Source organism: Leiobunum rupestre, chromosome 11 (assembly GCF_980474605.1).
Source record: "Leiobunum rupestre chromosome 11, qqLeiRupe1.1.hap1, whole genome shotgun sequence".
In the NCBI taxonomy this organism is placed as follows: domain Eukaryota; kingdom Metazoa; phylum Arthropoda; class Arachnida; order Opiliones; family Sclerosomatidae; genus Leiobunum; species Leiobunum rupestre.
This window is the reverse complement of record NC_143394.1, coordinates 41441667-41456484: the sequence shown is the minus strand read 5'-3', so window position 1 is coordinate 41456484 and position 14818 is coordinate 41441667. Positions and strand designations below refer to the sequence as shown.

General features: G+C 39.8%; 1 protein-coding gene and 1 long non-coding RNA gene across 2 annotated transcripts in view; both read right to left on the bottom strand.

Annotated features, from left to right (window-relative positions):
- The window catches only part of LOC149922857 (uncharacterized), a 301904-nt gene that overhangs the window by 274775 nt on the left and 12311 nt on the right, over positions 1–14818 (bottom strand). The window lies entirely within an intron of this gene.
- Positions 2075–5245, bottom strand: LOC149922858 (uncharacterized). The gene is made up of 2 exons (XM_090162318.1): positions 4354–5245; positions 2075–2361 (listed from the first exon to the last, which is right to left on the bottom strand). Exons 1-2 carry the CDS (start codon positions 5243–5245, stop codon positions 2075–2077), a joined length of 1179 nt encoding a protein of 392 aa, XP_090018444.1.

Below are 14818 nucleotides of genomic sequence, written 5' to 3'. Positions count from 1 at the left end.
AAAAGACACCTCGCTACTAGAGAAATAAAAATTTCGGGGTTTTCTCCAAATTTCTATCCATCCGTTTTCGATTTTCTATCTTATCGGGGTGGGGTCGACTAGATATTCACTATTACACTCATAATAGGGATGTAAATAGCCGAACCGACTGGGGATTCTCCGAACGTCATCGAGTCTAAACCAAGCTAACGCGAAGAGCTTGCTTCCCGACTTTCTCCAAATTTTTGGGAGGATGACGACGAAAGAGAAGAAAAGTGGTGGTAGGGGGGGGGGATGGCGGACGAGCCCCCCCCCCCCCATGCCGGCTCTCTCCATTTTAGGGTTATGGAGCGTGCGATGAAAGGCAGTAGCTACTGAGAAATCTATAATACACTAGACCTCATTAACGATTACGAGTAGATACTAAATTTAACCCTTCATTCAAATAAATTTAAAAACAAATTCGGTTCACGAAATTTTCGGTTTATTTTCATCGAAAAACTGTTGTTAAAAACCGAATCAAAAACCAACAAAAGGGTTTACTGTACAACGTAGATCGTGGGTGTTTAAAATATTTTTAACATTGCCAAAAAAAAATTAATTATATATTAACACAAAGATCGTAACCTCCGAGACTAGAACTTGACAATTTAAATTATGTTTTCAATTTTGTTCGTTCGTTATCTTAAACTGGTAATACTGATCGAAAAAGAATATTATTATTAAATCGATTAAATTAAATTGTTCTTTGATTCGCGCTTTTTTTGATCGATTTATATATATATATATTCGACTAACATTCGTTCGGATAGAAAAATACGTTCACGCTGTGCAAATATTTAGAATCATTTTATATTTTCTATAACTATCTCGCCCAAAATTTATCTTCCCAAAAATATTTATACGGAGTATAAATTTTAATCCCTACATTTTCAATTTCTTTTTTTTAAATAGTTATCACTAATATTCATTTGAAATTTAAAACCGTTTATACGAATATTAATATATACACAATTTTTGATTTTGATTTCAATCACTTTCGAAAGATATATTATCGCGTTAAGCAAAATCTTTCTTAAACATTATTAATATTTATCTTTTGGAATGTTACTTTAAAAACGATCATTATTAAAAAGGAAAGTTATTTGTTTTGTATCGCTTTGGTATAACTGGAAAATAATCAACTATTTCTCTAATAACGTTTTTGATCATTCGAAGTTATTCACAGGCCGCTTTCAACTACATTCTTATTTAATTTTGTTTGACCATATACCCGTATTTTGAAAAATTAAATACGTAAATACTTAAAGAAAACCTTGAAAAATCACGAGCGTATAAACTATTAGACCCTAGAGAGCTATACCCAGCCAATTTGGGAAACCATTTACAACCTTAAAAGGTTGTAAAACTTGACTATCTGCTCGAAATGGTTGGCATTCAAGGGGAAGCCTGGTGGAAAAACGTTTTAACCCTTTCGCTAAGAGCCCCAAAATGGTCGTAAAACCATCAAGTTGTAAAAGAGGGGTACGTTTCTTTGAAAAAAAGTATCGTGGCTGGTATAGAAAGCGGGAAAGTCGAAAAGTCATAAATAATTTTCGGAATCTTTTAGAAAATAATTCAAGTTCCAGCGTGGATACGCGGCACCACCGGCAGAAGGGTTCATAGATGGCCGAGTATTTTGAGCAGTTGGAACTAGTGGGGGTTACGCGGGGTGAGAATCGACGATTTCGGAAATGGACGCGAATTCCCGCGAACACCGTCTTTGTCCATGGACACCAGAAATGCCTTTCTTCTAGGGCCATAAATAATTTTTACCCTCCTCGGACACGGTGGACGTTGGACCAGCTGTCCCCCGAGTTCCCCCAAGGACGCGGCGAGGGGGCCCAAGAATCAACTTGGAAATGGAACTTTACCAGCAAAAAAATAACAAGATACACCCCGAATCAGAGGGTATTTGAGCACAAAAAGCGTCGCGATTGTGAAAATTTGGAGCGTGCAAAAGACTGCAGTCGATTCCGTTGTAGTTTAGTCACGGATAAGATGTTTTTCATATTTTTCTTTCGCTAGTGAAACTTTCGGCGCGCGATTCTAGGGTTTAATTACTGTCTGTTCGACTGTCAATGTCGTAGTAGGCGCACGGCGGAGGGGAGCAGTCATCAGTGGTGCTTGAGGCGGCCGATTGCAAATTGGTTTCTTTCTTGGCTTTCATTCGACGATTTTGGAACCAAATCTTGATCTGTCTTTCCGTCAGTCCCAACGAGTGAGCGATTTCGATTCGTCGACGTCGGGTCAGGTAACGGTTGAAGTGGAACTCTTTTTCCAGTTCCAAGGTTTGAATGCGAGTGTACGTTTGACGAGTGCGCTTCTGACCTTGACAAGTGTCTGTTCGCGGGTAGGGGAAAAAAATAACACAGTACCTATTATTATTTTGATTACTGACGGTGGTCCTTGTATATATACGGTACTGGGGATAATTGTAGGTTAGAGAAATTCTACCATTCACCGAGGCCCAGAGCGCGGACGACATGTTTAATAGGCCTTCGGGGAGAAAGGCGGGTTTAAAATATACACCATTTCTTATTATACTGAGGGCTTGAATTTATAATTAAGAATGTACGGGTAGATAAATGACAGAGATACTTTTTCGCTGTTGGATTTAGAAAAAAGCATTCGAAATAATATTGTGTAGAAAATATATTATTCCGAGTATTTAAATACGTTTAAATAGAAATTATTCTAAATTATTATTATTTGAAAGCTTCAGTTGATTTGCTTACGTATTAGTGCAGTCTAAACTTATTAAAACTTAGTTGTAACCTCTCAATTTTAAAGATTATGACCGAAAAATCGCTATTTAAATAACGCGCAGTAAACTTAATTTACCCTAATTGAGGTAACACGAACTTCAACAAGACAAATTCGAAATACCACAAATTGTAATAGAATGTTTTCCCCTTAGAGTTTAGAAAAAGTTGCTTTGCGGAATTTAGTTAAGTTCGAGTTGCTACAAAGGCTTATAATAATTTATAATCATTGTTCTTTACTATGAGCCATTAACGGATCTGTTTAAATAAATAGTTAAGTTGAAGCTATAAATAATAACCTTATGAGCAAATAGCTACTTGCGCTTGCCATATTGTTTGGCCTCAGTCTGCGTTACTAAAGGCAGAAGCTCCGCCCAAGCGACTGGGATGAACCGGAGGTGGAAGCTAGCACTATTCTGCCATATTTTATTACAGTCTGGATTTTAGAAATTGTTTTAAATCCTTAATTAATTGGAATAAAATAAGGAAGTCAAGTTAATCGTAGCTCAATTATGACAAATTGAGTACCATGATATATTTATGACCTACAAACGCCTATAAAAGTGTTCAAAGTCACGTAAACCTGTGTACAGAGTAAAGCTGAATTACAGGGGTACGCCTACTAATGTTATTCTTACGAAGCGCCTGTAGAAGTGTTCTACACGCAGCGCTTCCGGGTAATACGTTTTTTTAACAGCATTTTAAAATACTAAATTTTTTGGAATTTGATGACGATAAATGGGAGGTTAATTAATAATCACGCAAGGGTCTCCTTTCAACGAAAAAGGAACCAATAAAATATAGTTTTAATTAACTTTAAAATATTAACTTTCTGGGGATATTGCGAGGGGCAGGTCACTTCCATTTTGGGTGCGTCTTAATCATAGTAAAATGATTAAATCAGGGTTATCGTGATTAAATCAGGGTAATCAAGATTAAAAAATCTAATTAAGATTAGAAAATCTAATCATGATTTAAACGAGATTTAAACATTCTAATCATGATTAAACGTGATTTAATCAACTTAATCGTGATTAAATTGAATTTAATCAAAATAATCACGATTAAATCGGAATTAATCTTTTGAGGGGTGCGTCGTTAATCAAGGAAGTGACCTGCCCCTCGGGATATTGTAATTCAAACTAAAATAAGCAATAAAATAAGATTAATTTGGAAAAAAAGAAAATAAATCCAACAGCAACGTAAAGTATCTTCGCCCTGGTGGCGAAAGGGCAAGTTATTGGTTTTAAAAATGGCGGCAAGAGGTTTGGAGTGTAGGTTCAAAGCGCATGCGCGTGTTATCAACCGGGTCTTACGAGAGAATAATATATGGTGTTCCAACATACGGAGTTTTTAGTAGGGGTGCGAGCGGAACTTTTTCGGGTCACGTAGGCATATATAAATACTTGGTGGTAAGGATGTTCGAGTCGCCGAAGCAACTCGTGGTTCGGAATATTAATCAGGCTAAACAGGTAGACCTATCCAGGACCAGAACTCGCTCCGTAAGTGTAGGCTTATTACGAGAGTGATTAGGGATATAGAAAAGAAAGTAAAAGAGAGATAAACTCACCCGTATAAGACTTCATCCACGGATAGAAGTTGGTTTTTGGAGCGTCCTGAGCGGTGGAAGAGGGTGAATTCGCGGGGGGAGAGTTTCTGCACGCTAAAGCTCCGAGTCCGGGTGAGTTCGTGGTCGGGTTCTCGGGAGTGGTGCTGGTAGTGGTGGCTGCGGCGCGAATATCGAAGCGCGGATGTCCGCGACTGGAGTCGTGGCTGTTCCGACCGCTGTCCGGTTGCAACGCGACACTCTCGCAATCCGGGAAGCTGGCGGCCGCAGCGTCTGGAGAAGAAGTGAGCGCTGGTGGCGTGGGAACGGCGCCAATTCGCGGTGGACTCACTTCGATTCGTCCCGTCTCCGCCGTATGAGTGGAATGAGTCGCCAACTGCACGAGCGCGGTGGACGGGACATTAGGAGAGGAGTAGAACGACCCGTAAGATGCCGCTACAGCTCCGCCGCCACCGCCTGATTGCTGCTCCGGGACGGAATAAGGCGCCGTTTTGCAGTTTATCGCGGGAAGTCGAGATACCGGCGCCGCGTGCGGAGGAGTGTAAGGCGAGTATCTGTCCTCGAAATGAACGTCGCCAGGAGAAGGGTGATTCGGATGATGGACTCGCTGGTGCTGAGGAGAGTAGGGCGCTTGCTGGTGCTGGTGGTGCGAGGCGGCGATGAACGAGAGATGATGTTGCTGGTGCGCGGGAAGGTGGTGATGGCCGAGGTGATGGCCATGGTGGTGATGGTGGTGGTAGGGCGCCTCCGACACCGCCTGATGGTCGTAGACGGCCGGACCGTACACTTTGCCCTGTCCGAAGAACGTTGCCTCCTGAATCGAACAATTATTGGCGTTGACCCAATTGGCGTTGGTGCCGGCCACATTGCCTCCGCCGCCGAAATACGAACTCATAATGAAGAGTTTATGGGCCGAACGACGAATGATTTGTGACTGATTCGTTCTTCTTTTCGCTTCGAAACGACGAATTCACGTCGTCTCTATATACGCGTATAATGATATTCGGTGCAAAACGGGGGGGGGGGAGAAAGCGGCGCAGTCGACGGTAATAAAGGCTGGGAGAGCCGCCTGGTGTCGAGAGGGGAGGGTGAGGGAGGGGGTCGGAAATACAATTCCACGTCGGAATCAAAAGGGGGAAGGCACACGCGGCGTCGAAGGGGGGTGGCGGCGCCGAGTCACGTGACCCCGCGAAGGCCAATACCGTGACGACGATGACCGCTGTCAGTCAAGAGACGAACCTTTTTCGACAGCCCGTGGTTTGCCAGTCAAATTCGACAGGCGTCGCTCTCCGACTCCCGACGAAAAATATGGAGTCCCTCCAGCGAGCAGATCGCGGTAATAACAACATACAGTACGCGTTGGAGCTAAAATCAGAGAGAGAGAGAGCGAGAGAAGGGGTGTCCGAAATATCGTGGCGAAAGGGAGGGAGCGAACGGAGAAGGCAGAGCTCGGCGGAGGAAGATAAAAGTAGGATAGCAGCGAAAGGGGGGCTAGGGAAAAAAAAGTATAATCGGAGTCGAAAAGGCAACAACAAAAAAAAGCAGCCGAATAAGGGATCCGCTGTGGATATTTCCCCGACTGTGGATTCGGGCACCAGGAGCCGGAATCGGAGTCAAACAGAAGAGATCTGACATCCCGCGTGTTCTGGATCCATTGTTGCTCCTTTATCGGGGTAAAGGAGGAAATCGAAGCTACGCCAACGGAGACTGTCTGGACATTGAATACACCGGCCGAAAGCGCCGTGTCTACTCCCGAATAAGGACCGAACAAATAAAAAGGCTCCAATGAAACCTCTCTCTCTCCTTCGGGACAAATCCCAAAAATCTAGCCTCCTAAACTAGGAGCAGCTGTCGAAAAATTCTCTTTAAAAAAAAAACCCCTTCACAAACAACCTCACACAACACACTTCCGTTTCTCAAAAATCCCACGCATTTAGGCTTAAGATATTTTCAAAATAAAATTAAAAAAATATATATCGTTTTTTTTATTTATACGATGACACGTTCGTCAAAAGGAAAGAATAAAATTTATGATCAATCAAACACGATACGCGTTTAAAGTCAAATTATTTCTCGGGCTATTTGAGTAAATTTATTACGCGGCTAAAGCGAATCGCGGCAACCTGTTTATGTCCCCTCCTCCCCTCTCAACGGTAGCTAGTTCCCTTCATGTATAACTCTTTCACTTTCATCCGACTCCGACTAGACCTTTATCCCCAGTCGCCATAAATAAAATGGCAATTACAAGGCTCGTATTTGTTAGAGGGGGATTCCGTTCCTTACTCCGGCTGGCGAAAGACACGCGTATACGACCTATCGGTGCCTTTGGACTAACACGCGAAATAGTTCAATGGCTTAACCAGAAGACCATCGGTTGCCAAGCCGAGGGTATAACGACTTAGGGGTGAGATATTTTTCCCAATCCGAAAAAGTGATTCATCCAGATCTAGCGTACATCCCCTTCCTATAATTTTTGCAGAAGCGACAGGGGCATCACCTAGCGGGGATGTTGATGATGACGTCAGTGGATGCGCGATCTTGTCATACGACCAACGCGTATTGTTCTCGCGTCAGCCCGAGCGCGACTTTTTTGAGTGACTCGACTAAGTTTGAACAAGGGTTTATTTTTACGCGTTGCGTTTGTTTTAACGTTGACAAGAAACAGCCGATGGAAAACTAACACGATGACACCTTTATTGACTCTTTTCGACGTATCGGGTATTTACCCCCCCTAAACAAGAACGGAGACTGGTGGAAAATAATACGTGTCTCGCGTTATATAAATTACACTCAAGAAAACAATGGTTTAAAAATAGTTGGATTTTTACCTTGACAATTTTAAAAGTTTAATAATAATAATAGTTTTCTAAAGAATTATATGAAACATATATAAGAGTATATAAATGGTAATTTCTAATGAATAAAAGAAAACATTGGTATAAATAATATATTTTCTAATGAATAAAAGAAAACATTGGTATAAAAATATATTTTTTAATGAATAAAAGAAAATATTGGTATTAAAAATTTATTTTCTGATGAATAAAAGAAAACTTTGGTATAAATAATACATTTTCTAATGAATAAAAGAAAACATTGGTATAAAAAATATATGTTGTAATTGATAAAAGTACATTTTCTAATGAATAAAAGAAAACTTTGGTATAAAAAATATATTTTCTAATGAATAAAAGAAAACTTTGGCATAAAAAATATATTTTCTAATGAATAAAAGAAAACATTGGTATAAAAATATATTTTCTAATGAATAACATAAAATATTGGTATAAAAAATATATTTTCTAATTGATAAAAGTACATTTTCTTATGAATAAAAGGAAACATTGGTATAAAAAATATATTTTCTAATGAATAAAAGAAAATATTGGTATAAAAAATATATTTTCTAATTGATAAAAGTATATTTTCTTATGAATAAAAGGAAACATTGGTATAAAAATATATTTTCTAATGAATAAAATAAAATATTGGTATAAAAAATATATTTTCTAATTGATAAAAGTACATTTTCTTATGAATAAAAGGAAACATTGGTATAAAAAATATATGTTTTAATTGATAAAAGTACATTTTCTAATGAATAAAAGAAAATATTGGTATAAAAATATATTTTCTAATTGGTAAAAGTAAATTTTCTTTTGAATAAAAATATGTTTTCTAATAAATAAAACTATTTTCTAATGAATAAAAGTACAAGTACATAAAAGTACATTTTATAATGAATAACAGTATTATACAAGTACAAAAAATATTATTTTCTAATGAATAAAAGTAGAATAAAATTAAAATTACCGGTTTTTATTAAAGTCAATAAATTTTCTACCTTTATAATATAATATTTTCACCTGCCCGACTAGAAACTAATAGCCACATAAATTACACGAGTAACAACATATCCGATTAAAATTAATCTAAATTTAACGTTCTTAATTTACTCAATTACTCTGGGCTGCCGTAAAATACACGCGAGTAATATATTACGCAGAACCGCAGATTCTTATCTTCAAAAGTACGAACAACTTTGTCACGGTCGTAAGAATGCCCCCCTCCCTCCCTACAGACACGTCTTTATCTCGGTCGTTCTTAAGAAAGGCTTCGAAGGCTATAAACCTGCAAAGACCACCTTCCGTCGTTTGGTGGTTAGACGGAGCGCTTAATTCCAGTTTATCCAAAGCCCATTCAAATAGAAAGCGCGAAATGCTTTACGGACTTTAAATCGCTCGGATTCAGCGGCTGTAAGCGTCTATCCCCCACTCGAAGCCTCTTATGTCGTCGGAAAGGGACCCGTCACCCGACAGTTCGTGTAAAGGCTAGGTGACGGTATTCGCGGTTAGACGTGGAATACGGCCTCCCGATACTTGTCGAGGAAGCGTTAGGTGAGGTGTGGTGGCGTCGGAAAGAGAAACGTAAAAGATTGGAGCCCTATCATTGGTCGTTTCTTCTGGAGTGGCGGCCTTTTTTATGAGCGGCTTCCCCACTCACCTAAATCTTTTTAGGAGTGAGGCATGAACTGCGGACGTAAGAGCGTGTTTTACAGTGACTTTTAGGGGCACCATTAACATGAATCATTCTCGGAAAACAGCCATTGCGCCCTATCTAACCCCTGCCTGCCTGCACCGCCTAAAGAGACGGAGATAGTTTTTATATTTTTGACCCACTTGTTGTTAAATAGAGACATTCAAATTCTAGAATATCTAGAAGAGTTATCGCCAAAAAATTAAATGATAAATACTAAACCGAAACAATTTTTTTTCCGCAGGTGTCATTTCCTCTCTCTTTTAGATATTAACAGAAGTATATAATATTTATTTTAGGAATGAAGTAGACAGCTGATGTTATTAGCTTAAAACGTGTACCGTGAATTTTTCGAGGAGCTCACAAGGAGACTACCCGAGGTGGTTATCACCGATTTTGTTGAAACTCGGGGGGTAGGTAGACCTTATGGTAATATGAAAATTGCCAAAGGGAAAAGTTGCAATGGGCTTTAGTTTTCCCATGGCAACTGAAAATGTTTTTGATCTCTCAGAACAAAAATCTCCATTTAGAAAAGCATGAGATTTTCTCGGTTTCACAGGGTACTTACTTACTTAAAAAATTATATTTTCAAAACTTACACAAAAAGATAAATTTGACCTTTTTTTGGGTAAAATTGATCAATTTGATTAAATTTTAACCAAATTCGGGTAACCGAGAAAATCTTTTTTAAATGTAGAGGTCAAAACATTTTCGGTTGCCATCGGAAAACAAAAGTCCATTGCAACTTTCCCCTTTGGAAATTTTCTACTTAACCCCCCGAGTTTCAACAAAATCCGTGCTAACCACCTCGGGTAGTCTCCTGGTCAGCGTAACCGTACCTTTGACTGTACTAATGATATTACTCGTAATCTTTGGAGTCTGTATCTGTTAAGTACGCGTAATTAAAATAAAATAGTGCCTATATAAATACTTCATTATAGTATTATAAAATATGGTTTATTTACATTGGTGGAGTATAGTACATACGGTGACTTGTGGGTCGATTTTTAAGGAAAAAAACAGCTATTTAAAATCTTCCTCTAGCCTGCGAAGATATATATGCTATTTCTATGAACTTTTGATATTAGTTGAATTATAGAAAACTGGTTTTCGATAAGCAGCTTTCGAAACTAGTTAATCGCTTTCAATTCAGAAAATAAAATCAAGAAATTAGCAAACAAAATACCATATCTGACTTCTCAAACGCCAAATCTTGAAATTTAACGATAAAAACTTTCCCCGGGTTCGGAAATTATCAAAGGGAATAATGTGAAAGCTACGTGACAGAGTGTCCGGGAAAATGCGCTTAAAGACTAAACCAGAAATTGGATATAGCTCGAGTAATACTGTAGCGGAGAAGAAGACACGTTGGTACAAAGATGAGTTACTAGGAAAAGAAAAGAGATCTAGAAAGCGCCACGCTACGTCAGACAGCGGTTATGGATAGCTCCGTCTAGCGGTTCTGACACTCGCTTTCAAAGACGAATCCGAACGCGCCTTATAACGTAAAAATAAAAACCGCTTCAATGAAAAACGTGTTAAAGATATTACAAACTCATTTACGAAATATCAGTTGGTTTAAATTCGCAATAAGGACCAAAAAATATATATAGGCATAGTTATTTCGTAGTTTACTATATTTTGTTCGCGCGAACTAAAATAAAATCGATTTATGCAAAATAAATTCGTCTTGATAGACCAATAAGAGTGTGTTCCCTTATATTTGAATAAGGGCAAAGGTACGAGTCTCAGTTCCCTTATTGGCAGATAAGCCTTAACCAATCATACGTTTAAAAGCCGAATTTGACACGGGTGATCCATCATTCTGTCAATTACAGGGAACAGAAACGAGTGCACGCGTGCTTTTCGGGGCGTTCACGGCTTCAGATAGAAATACGGATTATTTGCCGCGTTATAAATTAAGTGTGGATTTTATTTAGCTAATGTCAGCCACCGAAAAGACCCGCGTCAATCGCGAGTCTATGGGAAAATTTTAGACGAGAGATTTTTTGTAAACCATTGGCGCAGTGTCGAATGTCGTATGGGTTAGACGATACAGAACTTATAGATATGGCAAAGTTGGCAACGCAGCCGGAGGCCATGGAAGAGTGTTCCCGATACGGCCTGTCAATCCCATTGTATTACGCGGTAAGACTTGGCAACTGAAACCGTCAAAGGTTTTTTGGGTGTGATAGGCGCGCAAACGCGGAAGGGTGGGGGTTTGGGGTATGGTGGAACGAGGGGCCTTTCACGTCACGTAACTTTGACGGGGGCTGGGCGCCCCAAGGGCTCGGGCAAACCACCAGTCTCGGCTACCAGGCTCATGTCCCAATGAATAGAGGACACGGAAAAGATTATACACGTCCAGGATGCCGAGATATAATGCTCAGAAACCTTTTTTTAAATGTTTTTCTATAGCTCGCGCGACACTTCCGTCCAAGGGGTTTTTTCCCACAAAAAGCGCGTCGGAAAACAACATAATACAGCGGTATTGACAACACCTTGTTCGATACAGGTTTGGCCACCTTACGCGAAATTTTAAATAAAGGAATTTCAAATATAATCATTGCCTTTAGTGTTACGCGAAAGTTTGTTTATCATTTATCTTATGGGAAAGTTGTCAAAGCCAGGGGTCGGACATTTACCAAAATCCCGTACACTTTGTTTGAAATCACAAAATCTTTAAACTCTCTCTATGGTAAATTAACATTGAAATCCCAAAATCACTTCAAAAAGTAATGATAAAATCGCCAAAATCTCTACGAAATCCCCAAATCCCGTACAAAATAATGGCAAGTGTCCGACCCCTCGTGTCAAAGTGTACAAAATTGTAACAACAGAAATAAATACGTTGTATATTTAGTTTTAGGCGAATCTAACGCGACCACCACGCATGAACATTCCACAAAGAATCTGTTCCTACACACACACGACGGCTCTACGATAAATTGATGGCCATGAAGGTCATCGAATATATTTCACAGACCATAAAAGACAGTCCAGTAGAAACATCTTCAAATTTTCACATCAAGGAAGATCTTTTCCTCACCTATAGAAAAATCTCTCCCTCCTCCCTCTTGATACGGTGTGCACTTATCAACCCCCCTATAGAATCCAAACTTTGAGTTTGGCTATCGGGAGAGAGAGAGCGAGCGGAGTTGGAAATCGATGAGGCTACTGTATATGGCGCACTATTGTGCCCGTTATTGATCTCCAGGGTAGCCGGCTTCACTGGGGTAATGTATTTCTGAAAACTAGATTCCCCGACGAATTCCCCCGATGTAGCTAGCCGACCCCCGTTTCCAGAGTAGTACACCCTCTCCTACTGGTACGGTACTGGTTGGATTTCCAGCTAGACGCCGTATCGTCACACGGTACACCCCGAGTAGCGCACCCCAGTTAAATTCACCCCGCTATACCCAGAGTGACAGAGTAAGGGACCAAATGGTGGGAGGGGAAAACTTAACCCAGACACCACGCCGATAGTTAGCAGATAGCGGGACGACGCAACCTAGTAACCGTACGTCAGTCTGTTTCGAGTCCTACGTAGGCCAAAGCCTACCAACGCGAAGGCGAACGAGTTAGGAAGTTACGCGCTACGACATCGGACAGGAGGAACCCTCGGAACTGAGCCGACGTGTTTTTCCTGTTTGTTTCAACGCAGTTGGTCAGTCCACGCTATATACCGAATAATATATACGGTGGACGATCTATGACAGTTGTCCCCAGAAGGCAGTCCTCAGCCCCTCCACCACCATCAGAAGAGTCAAGGACGCGTAATTCGTGACTAAGGCAGCGCCCACCACTCGTCGGTCGTGTGCCAGATATACTGGATAATAAACCCTTCGCGAAGTTAATTATACCTTATTGCAAAGTAATCTAATACGTTTTCAATGGATGTATACGATAAAGGCCTGTTTATACGTGAAAGCGCCATTCTCGGGTCAAGATGACATTAAACAAAATTATGCCCGAAACAAAAGAAATGTCATTTGAAAAAATGGTGGATCCAATTTGATTCCAAAATTATATCCAATATTGGACAGACTGTGATGGAGAATTACAGTCGAAAATTTTACAATTTACGAAATTTAACTATATTGCATGACAGTTATTTGATCCAAACAGATTTGAATTCAACCTGGATGTGTTGTTATTCCAGTTGAATCTTAACTTGAACGTTGGATCAGGTAATTTTCTTAAGTGATAGAAGGGAGAAAAACAATTCGATATCAACTTCGATTCGAGATAAGCTGGTTCACTGGGTCTCCTTTAGGCTAGTAGGGCGGCTTAAGTTTTAGCAAGAAAACGCGCTACATATGTTAAGTAACCAATATCGCGTAGGATAACAGAACTGAAGGTATTGCGCAACCCCAACGCCCCAAAGTTGATATTTTTTTAATTAAAATATGAGGCCCCCAACCGGGAAAAAAAGTAAAAATGAAAAACAGTAGTCCATTAATCACGTCAACACTGTTTTTTGGTCGAGTACTTCAAAGAATGGAAGCGCAGGGATTCTCTATCTGACAGACAAGCCAAGCGCCGCGGCGTAGTTTTTCGTTAGGACCAATCTGGCTAGGGGAAAAAATAAAAGTAGAAAATGAAGAGAGCCAGGCTATAGATGGCGTTGGCGGCGGGGGAGGGGGCGGCGGAGTGACCGAACGTATATCGCATGCTTGATCAGCCTGAGACACGCACATTTTTTATTTCCAGATGAAAGAGATGAAGGACATTGGCGGCTCTGAGAGAGAGAGAGAGACCCTTTTGTATTATTTTACAGGGAGGATGGAAACTTCCCGGACTGTCTATAGCGTGAGGGGTATTACGTGGGTGAGACGCGCTGGGGGGGGGGGGGGTAAGGGTCACGCTTTGAACGCCCTCCACTCGAATAAAAGATTCGTATTCATTCGAAGCGGCTTTCGGCTAAATTGAATTATGGGAAAGGAACCAAAAACAACAAACCATGGATCTAGCCCCAGTTGACATTACTTCCCATCCAACCGCGTTCCATCTCAGATTCATAATCTTAAAAGATATCTAGGTGAGGGCTGGCTCAAAGTTGCCAAGTTTGACACGACGTGTCTAAATCAATCATTTAAATAAACATACATTTGTTTACAACGGTTTTAATTAAGGTAGATTTGAAATACTATTTCGATGAAATGTTTCGGATCAGAATTGATTTAGGGGTGCGCTTCTAAACCATTTAATGCTGCAGATAAGGGTGGTTGAAATTCACATATATTTTATTGAACACTGGAGAGTGTTGATTTTGGTACAATCAAATTCAGGTTTTTTTATAATGTTGGGAGGTGATGGATACTAGCCGATTATATGGGATATATTTATTTTGTGGTGAGGTGAAAAGGATTAATTTTGTTTATTTAGAAATAGTGTATGTTGTTTTTAATAGTTAACTTGTGCGCGAGATCAAGATTGGAGCAATTCAAAAATGTAATGGAATGTTTTAGCTTTTAATACAAGCCATAGATTGAATAAATTTTTATATTTTTTAGGGGTAGGTGAACAGTGCATTTCATAAACGAATCGAATAGTTAATCCCAATTCGAAATTCGATTCGGTTAATCGAAAATCGAATTTTATTCGTTTGAATTTGTTTAATCGAATTTTATGAGGCGATTATTCAAATGTCCGATTAATGATCATTGAAAAGCTTAGAAATTTAAGCTCCCTCGACATGGTCAGACATTTCGCCGTAAAAAAAAACATAATCTAAATCATTCTCCCGCGATTCAGGTTTAGGCCGGCCATTGTTATATTTAAATTTCAGTTATTTCTGGCCAAAATGCTTAAAGCTTAAGAAATAAATTTAGTTAAACTGCCCTACACTTAACCAGTCACTCTCGCAAACCAAACAAAACGAAACTCGACCAGTTGCTGAGTCACCTGACGCGACGGTACAGAAAGAAAA